The sequence below is a fragment of the Eucalyptus grandis genome, chromosome 11, assembly GCF_016545825.1.
Source record: "Eucalyptus grandis isolate ANBG69807.140 chromosome 11, ASM1654582v1, whole genome shotgun sequence".
Classification (NCBI taxonomy): Eukaryota; Viridiplantae; Streptophyta; class Magnoliopsida; order Myrtales; family Myrtaceae; genus Eucalyptus; species Eucalyptus grandis.
In genome coordinates, this window is record NC_052622.1 from 14,861,016 (window position 1) to 14,879,711 (window position 18,696).

The window sequence follows — 18,696 nt, forward strand, 5'->3', positions numbered from 1 at the left end:
AGTAGACTAGATCATTATATAGAATGAAGGGTCTTTACGAATGGGTTGGCCTGGCACTTGTCCAAGCTTTGCTTTTATCCATTTAACAAAAAATAGCTAGGGGAAAAAGCACCAAGAAAGCCAATCCCCAAATGCTGACTCTTTCTTGACTAAAGAAAAAGCGGAAGAGAACAATATGCAGTATCTAAGTGAACCACTACTTGTACAGAGGCATTTATCTTATCATCCTCAAGACTTGGAATTTGTTGAAGGTGTACCATTTTGTTTCTGCATGGAAGCAGTTAATGTGTTTCTCTCCATCTGGGAACTCTGGTTAGATGATGACGACTTAATGAAGAAAACTACATGCTCCTGATTATCATGAATCATTTGAAGGGCTCTCGGTATCTGGGGCAGGTTCATCCAAAACCCCCTCAAGTATTGGAACAACCTGCCCCATCGATGGCCTGTGAGATTCTGCATCTTGGACACACCAGCAAGCAACTCTGCAAATCCTAGTTAGCTCTTCGATATCGGCATTTGCCTCCAAGTTTGGGTCCAGAAGATCGAGCAGGTCACCTCCTTCAGATACCTTCCTAGCAGCCCATGTTGGGAAGAACTTGATAGCCCCATTTTCCAGTAGCTCTGAGTTCCTCCGTCCCGATACAAATTCAAAGAGCATCATTCCATAGCTATAAACATCAGCTTTTGCTGTTATGGCCACTCCAGAGATCCACTCCGGTGCAAGATACCCTCTTGTGCCTCTAATGGTTGTCAAAACCCTGCTGAAATCTCGGCCAACAAGCTTTGCCAGGCCAAAATCTGCCACTGTTGGACAGAATTCAGCATCTAGAAGGATGTTCTCTGGCTTGATGTCGCAATGTATGATGCAGTCTCTACACTTCTCATGGAGATAAGCCAGACCTCGAGCCGTTCCCAAAGTAATTTGGTACCTCATTTTCCAATCCAGGGTCTTTGAGTCCTTTCTATGAAAGAGATGATAGTCTAAGGAACCATTTGGCATGAAATCGTAGACCAAAAGCCTTTTGTCACCTTCAGAGCAAAACCCGCGAAGCCTGGCAAGATTCACATGTTGGATGGTGCCGATTGTGCTTACTTCTGATCGGAATTGCTTCTCTCCTTGGCTTATGCTTTCAAGCTTCTTGACCGCTATGTGAATTGAATCAGGTAATGTTCCTTTGAAAACTGAACCGAACCCACCCCCACCCAACTTCTCTGAGAAATTCTTTGTTGCTACTTGTAAGTCCCGGTATGCAAAGGCTATCAGCGAACCCTCCACAGTCTTTGTTGTTACAGTTGCCCTTCTCCTCCATCTCCAGATGCCAAACAAGACAAAGGCCAATATTGCCATTGCAGAGCTAAAAGACCCTGCAACTATCGCAGTTACATTGCTCTTCTTGCTTGGATCCTCAACGTCGGAAGCGGCAAGCCGGAGATAGAAGCTACTTCCAGTGGAATCACCTTGTGCGAGCTGTTGTGCATTGAAGAGAGGCCCAAACCAAATTGAGCAGGCATTATCCTTGAAAGCATAAGCTGTGCAAGAGCAATCGTTCAAACAAGAGAGGTGACATTTGTTGGCGTCTCTTACAGGTAAAGATTGGGAATTCGTCGGCAATTTCATGTCAGAAATAAGCAAGAATTGGTCCTTCTCCCCATCCAAAGTGCTCAAAGCACAACTCAATCTGGAATTCCTCTTACAACCACTAGACATATCACTCAGATTCCAATCTCTTTGTGAGGTTATACTAAACCCTGGCAAGCAACTGCAAAGTTATCCGTGCTCTCGCTGCAAACACCAAAAGGCCCACAAAAATTGCGGACTTGACATTGTTTCGGGGGCTGGGACCAGAACATGTTCCACTGCTGTGAGGGCAACCAGGAAAGCATATGCATTTGCCCAGAAAGATCCATCACGAATCTTGATGGGGTAGTGCTGCCATCTTTCCTTCTATAAGTGAAGTAGCTATCATTTTCATTGTCCACAAAGATGAAATCGAAAATAGTGTTTGCTTTCAACTCAGGCACGTTTTCATACACTTTATTCTTACTATCCCACTTCCCGGTGGTATAATAAAAAACGACATGTTCCACAATATGAAGTACTCATTGGATGGCTGCAGCTGGAGAGAGAACAAACCTGTCGAAGGATCCTTGGCATTCTTCCATGATGTCAAGACCGTGTTTTTGCGCTTGTTGATCTCTAATTTCGCACCGGGAAGCCACGTGTGTCATGTGATCAAAGCTCTGCCAGAGGTCACGGAAGAATTTGGCCCGTCTTTGAGAGCGAAGTTGCCGTCGTCCCCAAGAACCGCCACCATGGAGCTCGACCCAGATGAAGAAGTACGCAGATTCGTGGACCAAATAGGGACTTGGGAACCGTTGACAATTATAAGATTGCCATCCGAGATCTTCAGCTCAGTGGAGTACCTGTCGGTGACAGGGTTGTCTCTATTGGCGACCCAGACGATGGTCGGCTTGCGAACTTTGTTGTACCAGATGCCTATGTAGGAGTAAGACGACTTGCCTGGTCTGAAGAAGCCAAGCGCAAAGTCGCCACCTGAGGAGGTTAAGGTTTGATTACCAGATAGAGATTGATTTGCATTGAGCTTGTCAGTGCCAAGACACAGGTGGATGCAGAGAGATAAGCAAAGCAAGAAACTTGGCAGGATGAAAGACCATGGACTGTTTTTGTTGCTATCCATGGCTGTACCAAACGAGGTTCGAGCGGACAGGTTTAGAAACATAATGCACAGGGGGAAGTATATAAACCTGTTTGTGCTCAAGAGTGAGGGTGAGGTAAGAGATCTCAAAGAAGAAAGGGTCAAGAAACGCGTAGAGTAATATGTGGAAACTTCAACTGGGACTTGTGCATTTTCACTGGCGTCATCCGCAAGGTCGCGTTTAAGCTTGAATGCTGTACACTGACTGGCATTTCGAGTGAAGAAGACGCTAGTGGTGCAATTTGTGATGTCCTCGTCAACCATTGGAATAACATGCTGTTGAAATATAATATGCGCAAATGATAATAATTTTGCCATTTACGTCAACACAAAATCTATTTGTGCTCAAGAGTGAAGGTGAGGTCAGAGATCTCAAAGAAGAAAGGGTCAAGAAACGCACAGACGAAATCTTTTTGTGCTCAAGAGTGAGGGCGAGGTAAGAGATCTCAAAGAAGAAAGGGTCAAGAAATGCACAGAGTAACATCTGGAAACTTCAACTAGGACTTGTGCATTTTCATTGGCGTCATCCGTGGGGTCGGGTTTAAGCTTGAATGCCATACATTGACGGGCATGTCTAGAGTGAAGAAGACGCTAGTGGTGCAAGTTGGTGATGTGGAAACTTCAACGGGGACTTGTGCATTTTCACTGGCGTCATCCATGAGGTCGCGTTTAAGCTTGAATGCCGTATAGCGACGGGCATGTCCTAGAGTGAAGAAGACGCTAGTGGTGCAACTTGGTGATGTCCTCGTCAACCATTGGAATAACATACCATTGGAATAACATACTGTTGAAATATAATACGTGCAAATGATAGAATTTTGCAATTTACGTCAACGCGAAATCGTAGGAGAAATAAACGAGAAATAATGAAGCTTGAAATTTACATGGTTCGATCCGAATATCGGTACCTACGTCTATGAGAAGAGCCAACTGCAAATAATCTACTATAATCAGAAAATTAAAATTCTCAATCATTCACACGCCGAAATTCAGTGTTTTTAACCAGATTTAGCCATAAATCAAAGTGTTTGTAAATAAATAACTCACTTGGACATAAACTCACGGCACAAAATTAGCGCGCGTTCAAGCTTTAAACAAAATACTCTACATACGCCAAAATCAAGAACTCCAGTATTTGTATTTGGTCCGCGTAGGTACGGCTTCGTGTTTCTATACAAGGCTTCGCGCGGCTTCTACGTGCAACTCGTACGTGCGGCTCCTTTTTCTCTCGTAGGGCTGCCTTTTTCTTTTCCGCTGAAGAGCACCTTTGTATTGTGTGTGTGCCCAAAGTCAGCCCTTGATTCTTTTCTTCAACAAGGATTCGCTCGTTCCGCAGATAAGGGAAAAAACTTTCCTTTTTTTCTTTTCAACATAAATAGATAATAAAATATATAGTGTGCCCCTTCTTTTGTCTTTTAGTGACAAAACATATCCTCCTTGTTTCGTTATTTAATTTGCACGTTCGGAAGAAAGTCCAATAAGAAAAAGATTTCTTCATCTGAATTCTAATCTGCTTGAAAAAATCTTCCTCAATAAAATTTGGTTTAATAAATCGTTATCCGAATTCAAACTTGAGACATTAATTTAACACATGCAATGAATCTAAGCACTCAAAATTGGGCATTTGAGTGATCAAGCAAGACTTGGGTAAAGCAAGAAGACAATTTTACCGTTCTAGTGAACAATAAAGGAAGAAAACCAAGTGTCAAAGCCATTCATAAGTTGGAAAGTTGGACTAACAAGATTTGAATTTCATGATTCATGTTCCAATACTCTTGTTCATCCCTGTTATTGTCTAAGCTAGTCTTGATGGGTGAAGAGACCTTTGCCTAGATGGCCTGAAGAGACCTCTGCCTGGACTTGAAGCGATCGATACCTCTTTTTTTTTTTTTTGGGTTAAAAGTGATTGGTACTGGAGGTCCATTTTAATCTTTTACCGTTTTATCAATTTCCATCCATATGCAACTTTTTTTAGGAACAGAATCTTTGCAATCCTTATATATTCACCCGAAAATAAAAATCTCCCTCTATCTTTTTTAAAGCATCTCTTTATATTTAGAATGTCACACCCCGATTCAACAAAATAAGGGCATGACACCGCCGTCTTTTCACCAAAAGACGTAACCTCAACATAACCATAATTCAGCCTAAGGTCAACATATATACATCCACATATTTATATATGACAAAGAGGGCATTCAGTTACAAACAATATCAAAGTTTTCTATAAATCACCAAATTAATATATACACCTCCACCAAAAGCTAGTTCACAAACTTATCAACTATATATAACTCATATAAAAAAAATCCCCACCACAAAAAGTCCTCCCTAATAACGAATGCTCAAGCCTATTCGTGCCTCGCTTAAGAATCTGAAATAAATAAATAAATAATGAGAAGAGTGAACTACCACAGCTTAGTGAGTAACACATTTTTTCCAAGCAGATCGAGAAATCATTATGCACATCTAAAATGCAACCATAACTCACTTTAAAATAATATATATTCATAATACAAACATTGAAGACACCAATGGTTCAGTCCATTGGTCGATCTCATAAAAACCTGTATCAATGATCTATTCCATTGATTAATCTCATTAAACCATACATCGATAGTCCATTTCATCGACCAAACTCAAATCACCTATCAATGGTCCACTCCATTGATCAACTTATGCTCAAATGTCTATCCATGGTCATGTGTAATGCTCGTGAAAGGACGACCAAGATTCCCCTCTTGGTTAGCTCTCCATCTATTATTAGCCAGTGATTCGACTCACAAAAATATCCTAGACTAATATGTGCATGCCCATACACCCCTTAGGGTCCACAGAGACATTGAGTATCTACCATTAATCACAAATATCCAATAACTTAACATTAGAATGAGAATCATCTCACAATTCAGGCATTTGATATATAAATATCAAAGCGTTCTTAAAGAACCACAAACATTTCGAAATTCTTTCATAAAAGGATTTCTTAAACCATTTTCAGACAATCATTCAAACCCAATTCAAATGATAATTATTTCTTTCAACAAAAAAATGGCAGTGAAAGCTAGATGCTATTTATCAACTCATAACATATATAATCCATATTGTTTTTTTTTTCAAAATATGAGTTTAAAATACAAAGAAGAAATAGTGTCGTTCAGCTCGGAAAAGCCCAAAACCAACTGTGATAGACGCTTGGATCCCTAACAATTAACCCCAAAAAAAAAAAAAAAGGCTGAGTAAAAAAAAAAATTATTATAACAACTCGTCTATAGTAAGCCTATTTGTCGATAAAATGACACCTACATGCCAACGAAAGTTCATACTTAGCAGAAACCTATTGTTGTCTCTAGGCATGTCTTGTGCGCTAAATTTCGTCGGGCCATAACTTCCTCTACAATATTCCGTTCTGAGCCATCTTATAGTCCTTAGAAATTTCTTTTGATGCACTACAACAACCTCAACTTAGCCACCCCAAAACCTCACCGAAAACAGTTTAAATTCAGAGCCCAAGCTACTATTCGGTACTGCTCCAGAATGCATGCCAAAATTGAAAATTCCGTTTTGGCAAAACCGTAAGCTTAAATCACAATTTATAAGATGCTATAGTTTCACAACACCCTAAATTATCATTTCTATAAAAAATACGCAGCTCAACAACTCAAAAATCGGACTTCATCACACAAATCTCTAAGAAATCCGAATTTCGAGCCCTAATTCCGACGATTTATTCAAATAGACGATTATAGGCTTCGATCACTTACTGGTGTTGCAAAACGGAGTAAAGTCGGCTTGGTGAGGTGTCTGGGTCATGAGTGCGCCAAAATTTTTCCCTTCCTCCTTTCTTCTTTCTCCTTTCTCTTCTTTTCTCTCCTTCATTTTTTTCTTCCTTTCCCCTGTTTCGTTTCTACCCAAGCCCTCCTCTCTCCTCTTTAAAAACAGCTGAAGCTTCCACTGTTCTCCTTATCCTCCGGCTTCGTTTGTTGACTTTTCAAACTCTCTTCTTTATTTCTTTCTTTTTTTGTCTCAAAGCTCATATATTACATTCTCCCATTCTTTAAAAAAAAAAAAAATTTGTTCTCGAAATTTAAACATACTTCAATCATCAAACAAGTAAGGGTATGTCTTGCCTCCCCTTGAAGCATTTCTCTTGCAGTAGCCCTGCTTACCTCTCATATGCAATTAAAGTGTTGCTACTACCTCTCACTGTTTCAGCTTGCTTCTTGGCAATCCTCTCCTCTAGTTTCAAAAGCTTTTAGTTAATTGCCTATTTTCTCTAAAGACACTCAAGAAGTAGAGGCATCACCCTTAAGACCATTTGCCTCATTGCTTGAGGTGCCATCATTTACCTCTTCCTACTTCACGTCGTCAAACATGATTTTAATTCATGTACCATAATTGATTCTCAGTTTTAGAAGGCACGCAATCATAGTTCCTGTTGTCTACATCCAATCTCATCATCTACTTCTCGTACTTCATCTTCTTCCTAGTATCCCTTTTCATCTCCATCACTCTTCTTGCTCCTACAACATTTCATTGTTCTCCTCAGTCCATTCTCCTTCATCCTTGCTAGGAATAGATCTGGGAACATTCACAAACTGCCCAGCTTTAGTCGATAAGACAACAGTTTCCTTTTCTTTCTTTGTTTTTTCTTTTAGGGATGAAAATCTCCATCCTATCTAGCTACCAACTTCACACAATAGTCCCTAGATTTCTCCAAATCATCATAAGAAAAATGAATGGGAGAATCGGGGGCTTGAGACAGAGAGAGAGGATAGGAAGTCACACCTTGGTGGAATCTATGGATCTAATTTCTTCTCGTCAGTGCTTGGTTGTGATACAAACAAAAAGTCTTTTTTGGTTAAAAAAAATGGATAATAAAAAGAGGCAGTCTATCCAAATTGCCTTTTATTTATTTGAAAATTTGATTATTCTTATTGGGTCTGTTTATTTTTATTTTTTAGATTCATAATTTCATAATCTAAAATATAAAAATAAACAGTTTTAATAAGAATAATCAAATTTTCAGATATATATCGGAAATTGTTGATATGGACTCCAGTCGTCCTACGTGATACAATAGGCACTCACAACAGTCATCGCCAGAGGTTGGCGAAGGAAAATAAGGAAGAAAAAAAAAAAGGAAAAAGGAAAAAAGAAAAGAGGAAAAGAGAGGAAAGAGAGGAAAAAGAAAAAAAGAAAAAAAGGAAAAATTATAAAAAATTGAAATAATTGAAATAATAATTAAATATTATATAAAAATGCTCCATGTATCGGCACCCGTCGTGGCACGAAAGATAAGTGGCGTCCATATCGGCAATTTCATAAATTGATTGGATGGACTTAATTATCAACTGCTGTGAAAATGTTTATGACTAAATTGGTTCAATTAAAAGGTTTAAGATGAACTTGTATCAATATAATAAGTTTATAACTTTTTAGTTTTTTGGTACTTTTCCCAATTGAAAATCAAAGCTAGGCCTTCAAAAACAGGCTCCTTTAAGATACATATTGTTTAAATTCAATTGAACAAAATGAGAACTCAATAAATTTCCACCTAGAACAAACAGTGGAGATTTTTAAGAAGCAACATTGAGATACTGAATTTGGTTTTACAAAACTTGTAAGCAATGTCACAAATATTAGTGAGTAAGTAATAAACAAATTAATGCAAGCACCCGAAGTCCCATCTATCAATTTACAAATCAGTTTTGCTAAAAGGTTCGACTAATCTCTAGCATTACTCATATTTGAAACATAGAGTGATGAAGTGATCCATAGGAATTCGACTTTAGAAAAGATATAAGTACCACGTGAAAATTGGGCGGGCATTCACATTCTACAGCTCCAATAAAAGGATCTGCTGGTAAAACAAGTTGTAGTTTCAAGGGCGGTTTCGTACCAGGACTTATTACCTAAACAAAGCAAGTAGCAAGAGGAGTTTATACTGAGAAATGCTAAGCCTCACAGCCTGCTTTGCATGCAATCAGGGCAGATTTGAGAACCATGAGAGACACCAGCTGAAATCTGAGCTAGGAGGTACCAATGCGTTAGATCCCAATCCCAGTGCCAAAATTATCAGAAAGTTTTCGATGCTAATTACCAATATCACCTTGGATCTCAAAGAGCAGAGAACAGATCATTATATAGAATGAAGGTTCCTTACAACTGGTCTGGCCTCGCATCAATTCCAAGGTTGCTTGTATCTAATATGTAACAAAAATAACTAAGGGAAAAAGTCTCAAGAAAACCAATACCCAAATGCTGAGATTCTTTCTTGACTACAGAAAAAAAAAAGGAGCATATGCACTAACTGGAGCACTTCTTGCCTAAAGACTTGGACTTTGTTGAAGATGAACTATTTTGGTTCTGCGAGGAAGCAGTTGAGGTATCACTCTTCGTCTGGGAACTCTGGTTCGACGATGACGACTCAGTAAAAAGAACTACATGCTCCTGATTATTAAGAAACAGTTGAAGGGCTCTCGGTATCCTGGCCAGGTTCACATCCAACACCCCCTCAAGTATTTGAACAACCTGCCCCATTGATGGCCTGTGCATTTCCTCATCTTGGACACACCAACAAGCAACTCTACAAATCCTAGTTAGCTCTTCAGTATCGGCATTTGCCTCCAAGTTTGGGTCCAAAAGCTCAAGCAGGTCACCTCCTTTGGCTAATTTAATAGCAACCCATGTTGGGAAGAACTTGACGGCCCCATTTTCCAATAGCTCTGAGTTCCTCCTTCCTGAGACAAACTCAAAAAGCCTCATTCCATGGCTATAAACATCAGCTTTTGCTCCAGAGATCCACTCTGGCGCAAGATACCCTCTTGTCCCTCGCATGGTTGTCAACACCCTGCTGGAATCTCGGCCAACAAGCTTTGCAAGGCCAAAATCTGCCACTTTTGGACAGAATTCAGCATCTAGAAGGATGTTCTCTGGCTTAATGTTGCAATATATGATGCAGTCTCTACACTTCTCATGGAGATAAGCCAGACCTCGAGCCATTCCCAAAGCAATTTGGTATCTCGTTTTCCAATCCAAGGTCTTTGAGTCCTTTCTATGATAGAGATGATAATCTAAGGAACCATTTGGCATGAAATCGCAGACCAATAGCCTTTTGTCACCTTCAGAGCAGAACCCCCGAAGCCTGACAAGATTCACATGCTGGATGGTGCCGATTGTGCTTACTTCTGTTCGGAATTACTCCTCTCCTTGGCTTATGCTCTCAAGCTTCTTGACTGCCGTGTGACTTGAATCAGGTAATGTTCCTTTGAAAAATGAACCAAACCCGCCCCCACCCAACTTCGCTGAGAAATTCTTTGTTGCTACTGCTGCCCCCGAAGTAGCTCTCGTTCTCATTGTCCACATAATTGAAATCATAAAGATAGTTCAATCTCATTTCAGGGACCAAAGAGAAAATTTTCGTCTGATTGTCCCACACTCCAGTGGTCCAGTAATGCTTATTCCTATTCCCCAATATATAGTACTCACTGGACGGCTCGAGCTGGAGAGAGAACAAACCTGTCAAGGGTCCTCGGCGTTCTTCCATGATGTCAATAGCTGACTCATGTTCGTGCAATTGTCGATCCCGATTTTCGCACTACTCGTGCGTCGGGTGATCAAAGCTCTTCCAGAGTCTTGGAAGAATTCAGCCCTTCTTTGAGAGCGAAGTTGCCATCGTCCCCAAGAACCGCCACCGTGGAGCTCCACCCAGATGAAGAAGCAGTCAGATTTGGGGACCAAACGGGGAGTCCAGAGTCGTTGACTATTACATGATTGCCACCCGAGATCTTAAGTTCAGTGGAGCAGCTGTCGGTGACAGGGTTGTCTCTGTTGGCGACCCAGACAACGGTTTGCACGCTGACTTTGTTGTACCAGATGCCTATGTAGGAGTACGAGGAGAGTTGCCGCCGGAGGAGATTAAGGTTTGGTTGCCGGAGAGGGACTGGTTGGTGGAGATGGTGTTGGAGCCAACACAGAGGTGGGTGGTGCAGAGAAATAAGCAAAGCAAGAAAATGGGAGTCTGGACGACCATAGACTATTGTCGTTGCTATCCATGGGGTACCATACAAGGTTCGAGTGGACCGGTTTAGAAACATAATTCACAGGGGAAAGTACATACACCTGTTTGTGCTCGGAGTGAGGGTGAGGTAAGAGATCTCATAGAAGGGGTCAAAAAACGCACAGAGTAATATGTGGAAACTTACTGGGACCAGTGCATTTAGGCTGGCATCATACAAGGGGTCTTGTTGATTGAATGCCAAGACCAATGGACGAGGACGGGCATATCCTAAAGTGAAGAAGACGCTACTGGTCCAACTTAGAAATGACTCGGTCAACCATTGAAATAACATGCAATGAATCTGGGCAGTGAGCACTCAAACTCAAGATCGTACGTTGAGTGATCGAGCTAGACTTAAAACATAGGTAGACTGGACATTGGTAAGGCAAGAACACAGTCTTAACTGCTCTAGTCAACAGCGAAGGAAGAAACCGAGTGTCAAAGTCATTCATACATTGGAAAGCTGGACCAACAAGATTTTATTTTCACGATGCATGGTCGAATTTTTTTCTTGATATTCCTACTCTTGCTAATCTTGAGGATAGTATCTTCAAGAAAATGCCCCCGTTCCACATGGATGCTGAACTGACTAGATCGTCAAGAGAGTAAGCTCTAGATTACCACGTTGATTTATTCCCCCACTTCATATATACGTAACACACTGATTGTATGTCTTTATCAGAAAAAACCTTACAGAGTATGGGTGCGTTTGGTTCAACATTCCCAATAGGCCTTCAGCCTTCAAAACTCCTTGAAGAAATGATGAACCATTTGATAACTGTTTTGAAGTAGCTTTCAAGTGACAATCAGTATTGGGAAGATTAAAAAGTCAATGTTAGTAGGGACTCATTTTGAGCTTTCAGCATTTGATGCTTAAACTTATTTTTTTCTTCCAAAACTATCATCATTCATTCTTCAAATTCCTGATTTTTGCCCTCGTTATTATTTTTTTAATTGCCAAAATAATGCTAAAAATCAAATATATATAAATGCTAAAAATATTAAATATATTTTGGTCTTTTAAAAAAATATTTATATATTTGATATTTTTAGTATTATTGTCAAAATGTATGTTTAAAAAGTTGCATATATTATTATTTTTTTCAATTTTGAACAAATAAAAATTAAAAATTCTGATGAAGGGTTTGGTCCTTTTTTTAAAAGAAAGAAATATATATATGTATTTTATTTTTAGCATTATTTTCATATTATATTTAAAAAGTTGCATACATTATTTTTTTCAATTTTAAACAAAAAAATTTAAAAAAAAAATTGACGGAGGATTTGGTCTTTATATATATATTTATTTGATTTTTTTAGCATTATTTTCAAAATATATATTTTGCATGCATTATTTTTCAATTTTAAAAAAGTAAAAATTAAAAAATTTCGATGAAGGGTTTGGTCTTTTTTAAATATATATATTTTAGCTTTATTTTCAAACTTAAATTTAAAAAGTTGCATACATTAGTTTTTCAATTTTAAACAAATAAAAATTAAAAAAAGTTGATGAAGGATTTGGTCTTTTTTTTTTTAAAATTATATATATGTATTTGATTTTTTTGTTGCATTATTGTGAAAAATTATATTTAAAACGTTGCATACATCATCTTTTCAATTTTAACCAATTAAAAATTAAAAATTTAGATGAAGGGTTTGGTCTTTTTTTTTTTTAAATTATATATTTATTTGATTTTTAGTATTATTGTCAAAATTTATATTTAAAAAGTTGCATACATTATTTTTTTTTCAATTTTAAACAAATAAAATTGAAAAAAAAAACTAATATTAATCACCGAAAGGGCTTTCCAAATGTGTTTTCTATCAAATGACATTTCTTTCAAAGTTATTTTTCAAAGCATAGTTTATCAAACGGTCTTTGCATTTGCCTAAAATCCTTTAAGCTAAACTACTTTGCATTTTTCTCAATAAGCTTTCAAAATACTAAACCAAACCTACCATATCTATATCATTGTTGACTTATATTTTAGAGTAACCTATTTGAAAGGTCAATCTCATATTGGCTTCATATTTGACAAACAGATAATATTAAAATCATATTTAGAGTAATATTGAACTAATTTTTGGCAAATAAAAAATATTAAAACGACTAGGGTCTTTACATATTGTATTTATATTTAAGCACTTCGGCCTCCAGCATTTTTTGTTTCTTGGTCAATCTAGATTCATGTATTTTAAATCCCATTTCTCGCATGATTTTCTTGCCATCAACTCCAAGAACCTCGAAAGTGAGTGAGCGGCTCATTCTAGATTTCATTTGCAAAACCCAAGATCGACCCCGTGCCTTGACTCGGTCGTCAGCTATCTATGAAGAATCAAAGGGGGATGAGTCCTAAGTCGATTAATGTTCCATTTGTACGTGAAGGTTTGCAAGTCCTAGTCCGTCGATGTGTTTAGTGTAGACTATTCAAAGTCTTGCGGAGATAGTGCCGGTCTTCGGAGCAAAATGCATCAAAAGGGACACTATTACTAACATGATAACCTCTATATGAATTACTGACATGAAAAGATAAGAGACGAGAGAATAAGACTACTGGTCCCCGCCATTATAACATCCTTCCCATGAATAGTTTGTCAGCTAGTAATAATGCACGGCACAAGTCTTTTCTCGATAACATGATCATTTTCTATAGTCCAATGATTTAATAGTAACACAAATTGATAGTAAAACTAGACGAGAGAATTTATGAATTAGACAGAGAAAGACTTATGATGTCTTCTATTAACACGAATTGTTAAGCTTAGATGATGTAGAATATACATCGACAGCTGCATGTAGTAAAGTGAAAATTTAAATTAAACATTTTTCCGATATATGTATTTTTACAAAGGATTTTTGTGAGGCAAACAAAACTTTACATACGACATAATGGATCGTCTAACCCATTAAAGCGTGTGGCATTAAAAAAGGATAGAGGCTGCGTAATTAAAATGAATGCAGGATATTTGTGACGAGCACTCCATATTTAACTTTTTCAAAACAACCGCGATATATGCATTGACCTTGATTGAGGCTTCATCTAACAATGATTAGCCATCTATATATGCCTAACCAATCTTCTTGTTGAGAACATGCAAACCTAGACAATCTCACATCCTCAAGACCACCCCAAAATCATGGCTTCTTCCATATTTCTCTGGAAGCCATCTTCTTTAGGATTCTTCTTCTTGTTCTACTCGTCTTCTTCGTAAACAACTTCACCATCTTTGTTTCCACTCCATTTCATGGCATAGTCATTTCTGCTTCCTCCACTTCTTTCGCTCCCAATGCAACCAACCATACGGATGAAGCAGAGGCGCTCCTGAAATGGAAATCTCTCAATGACCACAACCAATCTCTCCTATCTTCCTGGCATGGCAACAACTCTTGCCACTTCATGGGTGTCACTTGCGACGACTACGGATTCGTCACCCATCTTAATCTTTTTAATCTTGACTTGAGAGAAACTTTAAATAGTCTCAACTTCTCATACTTAACCAAGGTGGTTAGTCTTGACTTTTCCAGCAACTCAATCTACAATCCTATAACCTTAAGTATTGGTAACATTTCCAAACTCAACTATCTTGATTTTTGTGACAATAGACTCTTCGAAAACATTCCTCCATGTATAGATAGCCTTGCTAAAGAGTCTTCGTATTTTGGGCCTATGTGCAGATTATATGAGTGAACATTTCATGGGAGATTGGATTGTTAGATTCTCTTTTGGAAGTTTATTTTGGCGAAAACAATCTCATAGGTCATATCCCTACTTCACTGGGAAACCTAAGCAGCCTAAATATTCTTGCCTTTTTCAAAACCAATTTTCAAGGTTGATTCCTCCGTCTCTTGGAAAATTAGGCAACTTAACAAAGTTGAGCATATCACAAAATGACCTCTCTGATCCCATTTCAAGAGAGATGGGTGACCTAAGACAATTGAAGGTTCTTTACTTATGAAGGAATAAAATTTCATGATATATACCTTCAGAGATCAGGAGGCTAAATGTTCTTATTAATTTAGATTTTTTTTTAAATAATTTGGTTGGTTGTGTCCTTGCCTCACTAGGAAACCTAGGCAGTCTAAATGTTCTCAATTTTTGGGGAAACCAATTTTCAGGGTCCATTCCTCCTCTTCTTGGAAAATTAGACAACTCAAGAAATTTGAAGATGGCACAAAATGACCTTTTTGGTTCCATTCCAAGAGAGAGGTGACTTAAGAAGATGAAGTTTCTTTGCTTATAGAGGAATAAATTTTCAGGGTCCATACTTTTAGAGATTGGGAGGCCAACCGATTTTATTGAATTAGATTTTTCTGATAATGAGTTGGTTGAGTGTATCCCTACTTCACTAGGAAAACTAAGCAGTCTAGATGTTCTTTGTCTTTCCATAAACCAATTTTCAAGGTCCATTCCTCATTCTCTTGGAAAATTAGGCAACTTAAGAAATTTGAGCGTAGCAAATAATGACCTTCTAGTCTCATTCCAAGAGAGATAGGTGACCTAAGAAGATTGAAGGGTCTTTACTTATGGAGGAATAAACTTTTAGGATCCATACCTTTAGAGATTGGGAGGCTAACCGATCTAATTGGATTAGATTTTTTTCATAATGATTTAGTTGGGCATATCCCTTCATCTATTCATAATTTGAGCAATTTGAATACGTATTCTCAAATCATCTTTCAGGTTTGATTCCTAAAGAGATAAGGAAACTAACATCTCTTGTAGAATTAGCTTTGTATAATAATACTTTGACTAGTTCAATCCCTACATTAATTGAAAATATGGCCAATTTAACTATGTTAGGCCTTGGAGATAACAACTTTCGCAATTCCTTGCCTCCTGAAATTAATAAGATCGGTCATTTGAGTGTTTTGGATCTCTCTGATGAACTCGAAGAGCAGCTACCAAGAAAATATATGCCTTGGGGAATTATTGTAAAATTTCACTGTAAAGAATAATTATTTCATAGGTCATATCCCTAAAAGCTTGAGGAATTGTACTTCATTAATTATAGTGAGGCCCGAAGGAAACAAACTTACGAAATATAATGGAAGCTTTTCAAGATTAACCATAGCTGATATTTATGGACTTGAGCCACAATTATTTGCATGGCAAACTTTCATGGAAATAAGGGCATTGCCACAATTTGATGAGCTTATCGAACAATAACATTTCCAATGAGATACCCTCGATATTTGGAAGGATGGCTCGATTACAGATACTTGACCTTTCTTCAAATAATTTTAGTGGAAAGATATTGAGGAAATTGGGAAGCTTGCAATTGCTGTCCTCAACAATAATGGGATGACAGGTGATATTCCCAATGAATTTGGATCTTTATCTCAATTGGAACATCTCAACCTAGCATCAAACAATTTGAGCGGAGCCATTCTGCTGCAGCTCAGCTAATGCACCAACTTGTTGAGCCTAAATTTGAGCCAAAATAAAATCGAGAGAAGCATTTCTCCTAAGACAGGCAATGCACGATTCCTAAGAGTTCTTGATTTGAGTCAACATCTATTGATAGGAAGAATACCAAAAGATCTAGGAAAACTGAGAGTCCTAGAAACCTTGAAAGTCTCACACAATGGCCTTTTTGGTTCCATCCCACGTAGTTTTGCTGACCTATTGGCATTAACCTTTGTTGATGTGTCCTACAATGACTTGGAAGGTCCTCTCCAAAATGTCAAAGCTTTTAAGGAGGCTTCGTTTGAGGCAGTTCAGCATAACAAGGGGTTGTGTGGAAACGTGGCCAAATTATAGAAATGCAATATTTCTACCATGGGCAAGAAACATGATCAACACAATGGAGCTCGAATTTTGATTATCCTCATTCTCTCGTTCTTGGGATTCCTCGTTCTCTCTTCCTTCTTGATCATCCTTATAATCATTGATTGACATTGAAGAAAGGTTATCAAGAGAGAGAGGAATGCACAGACAGAGACTAATGATTTAGTTTTCTTGAACATTCTGAGTTTTGATGGAAAAAAAATTCTACGAGCGAATTGTGGAGGACATGGAAGGATTTGACTCCAAGTTATATTTGGGAGAAGGGGCCTATGGCGTTGCTTACAGAGCTAATCTACCAACTGGTCAAATTGTTGCAGTCAAGAAATTTCCATCGTCCCAAGAAGATGAGATTGTCGACATCGTTCCTTTTGAAAGGGAAATTGAAGCCTTACAAAATATTCGCCAACGCAACATTTTGAAGCTTTACGGGTTCTGCTCTCATACATGACATCATTTTCTGGTGTACGAGTATGTCGAAAGAGGGAGTTTGAGAACAATTTTTAATGATGATGAAAGAGCATCAAAGCTTGGCTAGACAAAAGGATAAATATAGTTTGAGCAGTTGTGGATGCATTGTCGAATATGCATCACGATTGTTTTGCTCCATTGATCCATCGAAACTTGACCAGCAACAACATCTTGTTGGATGCTGATTATGAGGCTGGTGTTTCAAACTTTAGCATCGCAAGATTATTGAGGCCAGATTCCACCAATTGGACTGCTGTTTCTGGCACCATTGGATACATCGCTCCAGTTGATGTTATTTGTAGAAGCATATTAATTTACTGTCCCAAGTCGTGTTGTCATTGGAAATTCCTTAATTATGTAAAAGCAAATGCCCGTGTCTTAAATTACAGCTAATAAGATTATCAATGGACTTTGAATTCTTCAACTACAGAGCTAGCTTATTCCAACATTCTGACCGAAAAATGTGATGAGTATAGCTTTGAGGCTGTAGTACTGGAGATAATCATGGGAAAGCATCTAGGAAGTTATGTCATTTCAGTATTTTCATCCACTCAATCCAAGTCGCAAACACCATTGAAGGATGTGCTGGACCAACGCCTGTTGTGTCTGATGAATCAGGAAGCACAACACATAATCTCTGTCGCAGCATTAACACTCACATGCTTGCAGACCAATCCTCAACTTCGACCGACCACGACACAAGTCTCGCGAGAGCTTCGAGTTCAAGCTTCATCGATTTTGCCGTTCTTTGGAATCATCTTAGAACAACTCCGTCATCCCGATGGCAGGGAACTTTTATTAAATAGTAAACTATACCACATACCTAAAATATTAAAATCACATACCTAAAATATTAAAATATCTATTATATGTAATATATATACATAGTCAATATATATTTCTATATTAAATGTATATTATAAGATAGAAATAAATTAGAATATCTAAATAAAAATAAGATTAGATAATAATAAAAAAAAAGTTGTCATTACGGTGTTATTATTATATTATTGTTAAATATTATTTATATTCAACTATTATTTTAATTTTATAATTTAAGAAGTTTGTTATTCAAAAAAAATAATTTTTATGTTATGGATATTAGAAATTCTTTTCACCTTTATCTCACTTTTTTCATGGAATTATTTTATCCCAGTGATATTTCTTTTATATCATACTTAATCCCATTTTGACTAGGTATCAAGCACAGGATAGAATAAATTTTGAATTTTGTCCTAACTACCAAATGCAAACCATTGACTGGTACTTGGAATCTCAACTGTCAAGTCACTTGAGCAAGCTCGCCTTTTACATTAAACACTAGAGATTTTAATTTTCATCTACCGAGCAACCATATTCAACTATGATTATCAAAAAAAAAAAAAAAAAAACATGGTGGGTGTAATTACTGAAATATCTAAGAATGTTTTGAAGATCCAAAGAAGTATCACGAGCGTTTATCACTGTTACTCATAAAAAGGCTTGGATAATGAGTTTTAAATCATTTTAAGACGTTGGGAATAGTTTTTACCTTTTACCTCGTTACTTAATTTAAATATTAGAAGGGCAGTACTTCGATTTGCAATATATACATATTAACATAGATAATATTTAGAATTTGTTCAAATTCAAAATTTAGGAGAAAATTTAATGATAA

The 18,696-nt window shown here is 37.6% G+C and overlaps 1 protein-coding gene and 1 pseudogene across 1 annotated transcript; both read right to left on the bottom strand.

The window, feature by feature from the left end:
• Positions 1-35: 35 nt before the first annotated feature.
• LOC104445985 (G-type lectin S-receptor-like serine/threonine-protein kinase At2g19130) lies at positions 36-3,198 on the bottom strand. Its single transcript, XM_010059906.3, is given in 4 exon segments — positions 36-400; positions 402-1,773; positions 1,776-2,078; positions 2,081-3,198. Coding segments are annotated over 4 exon segments (2,805 nt in total). The 5' UTR covers positions 3,039-3,198; the 3' UTR covers positions 36-228.
• Positions 3,199-8,903: 5,705 nt separating this feature from the next.
• LOC120289769 lies at positions 8,904-10,755 on the bottom strand (annotated as a pseudogene).
• Between the last annotated feature and the right edge of the window lie 7,941 nt (positions 10,756-18,696).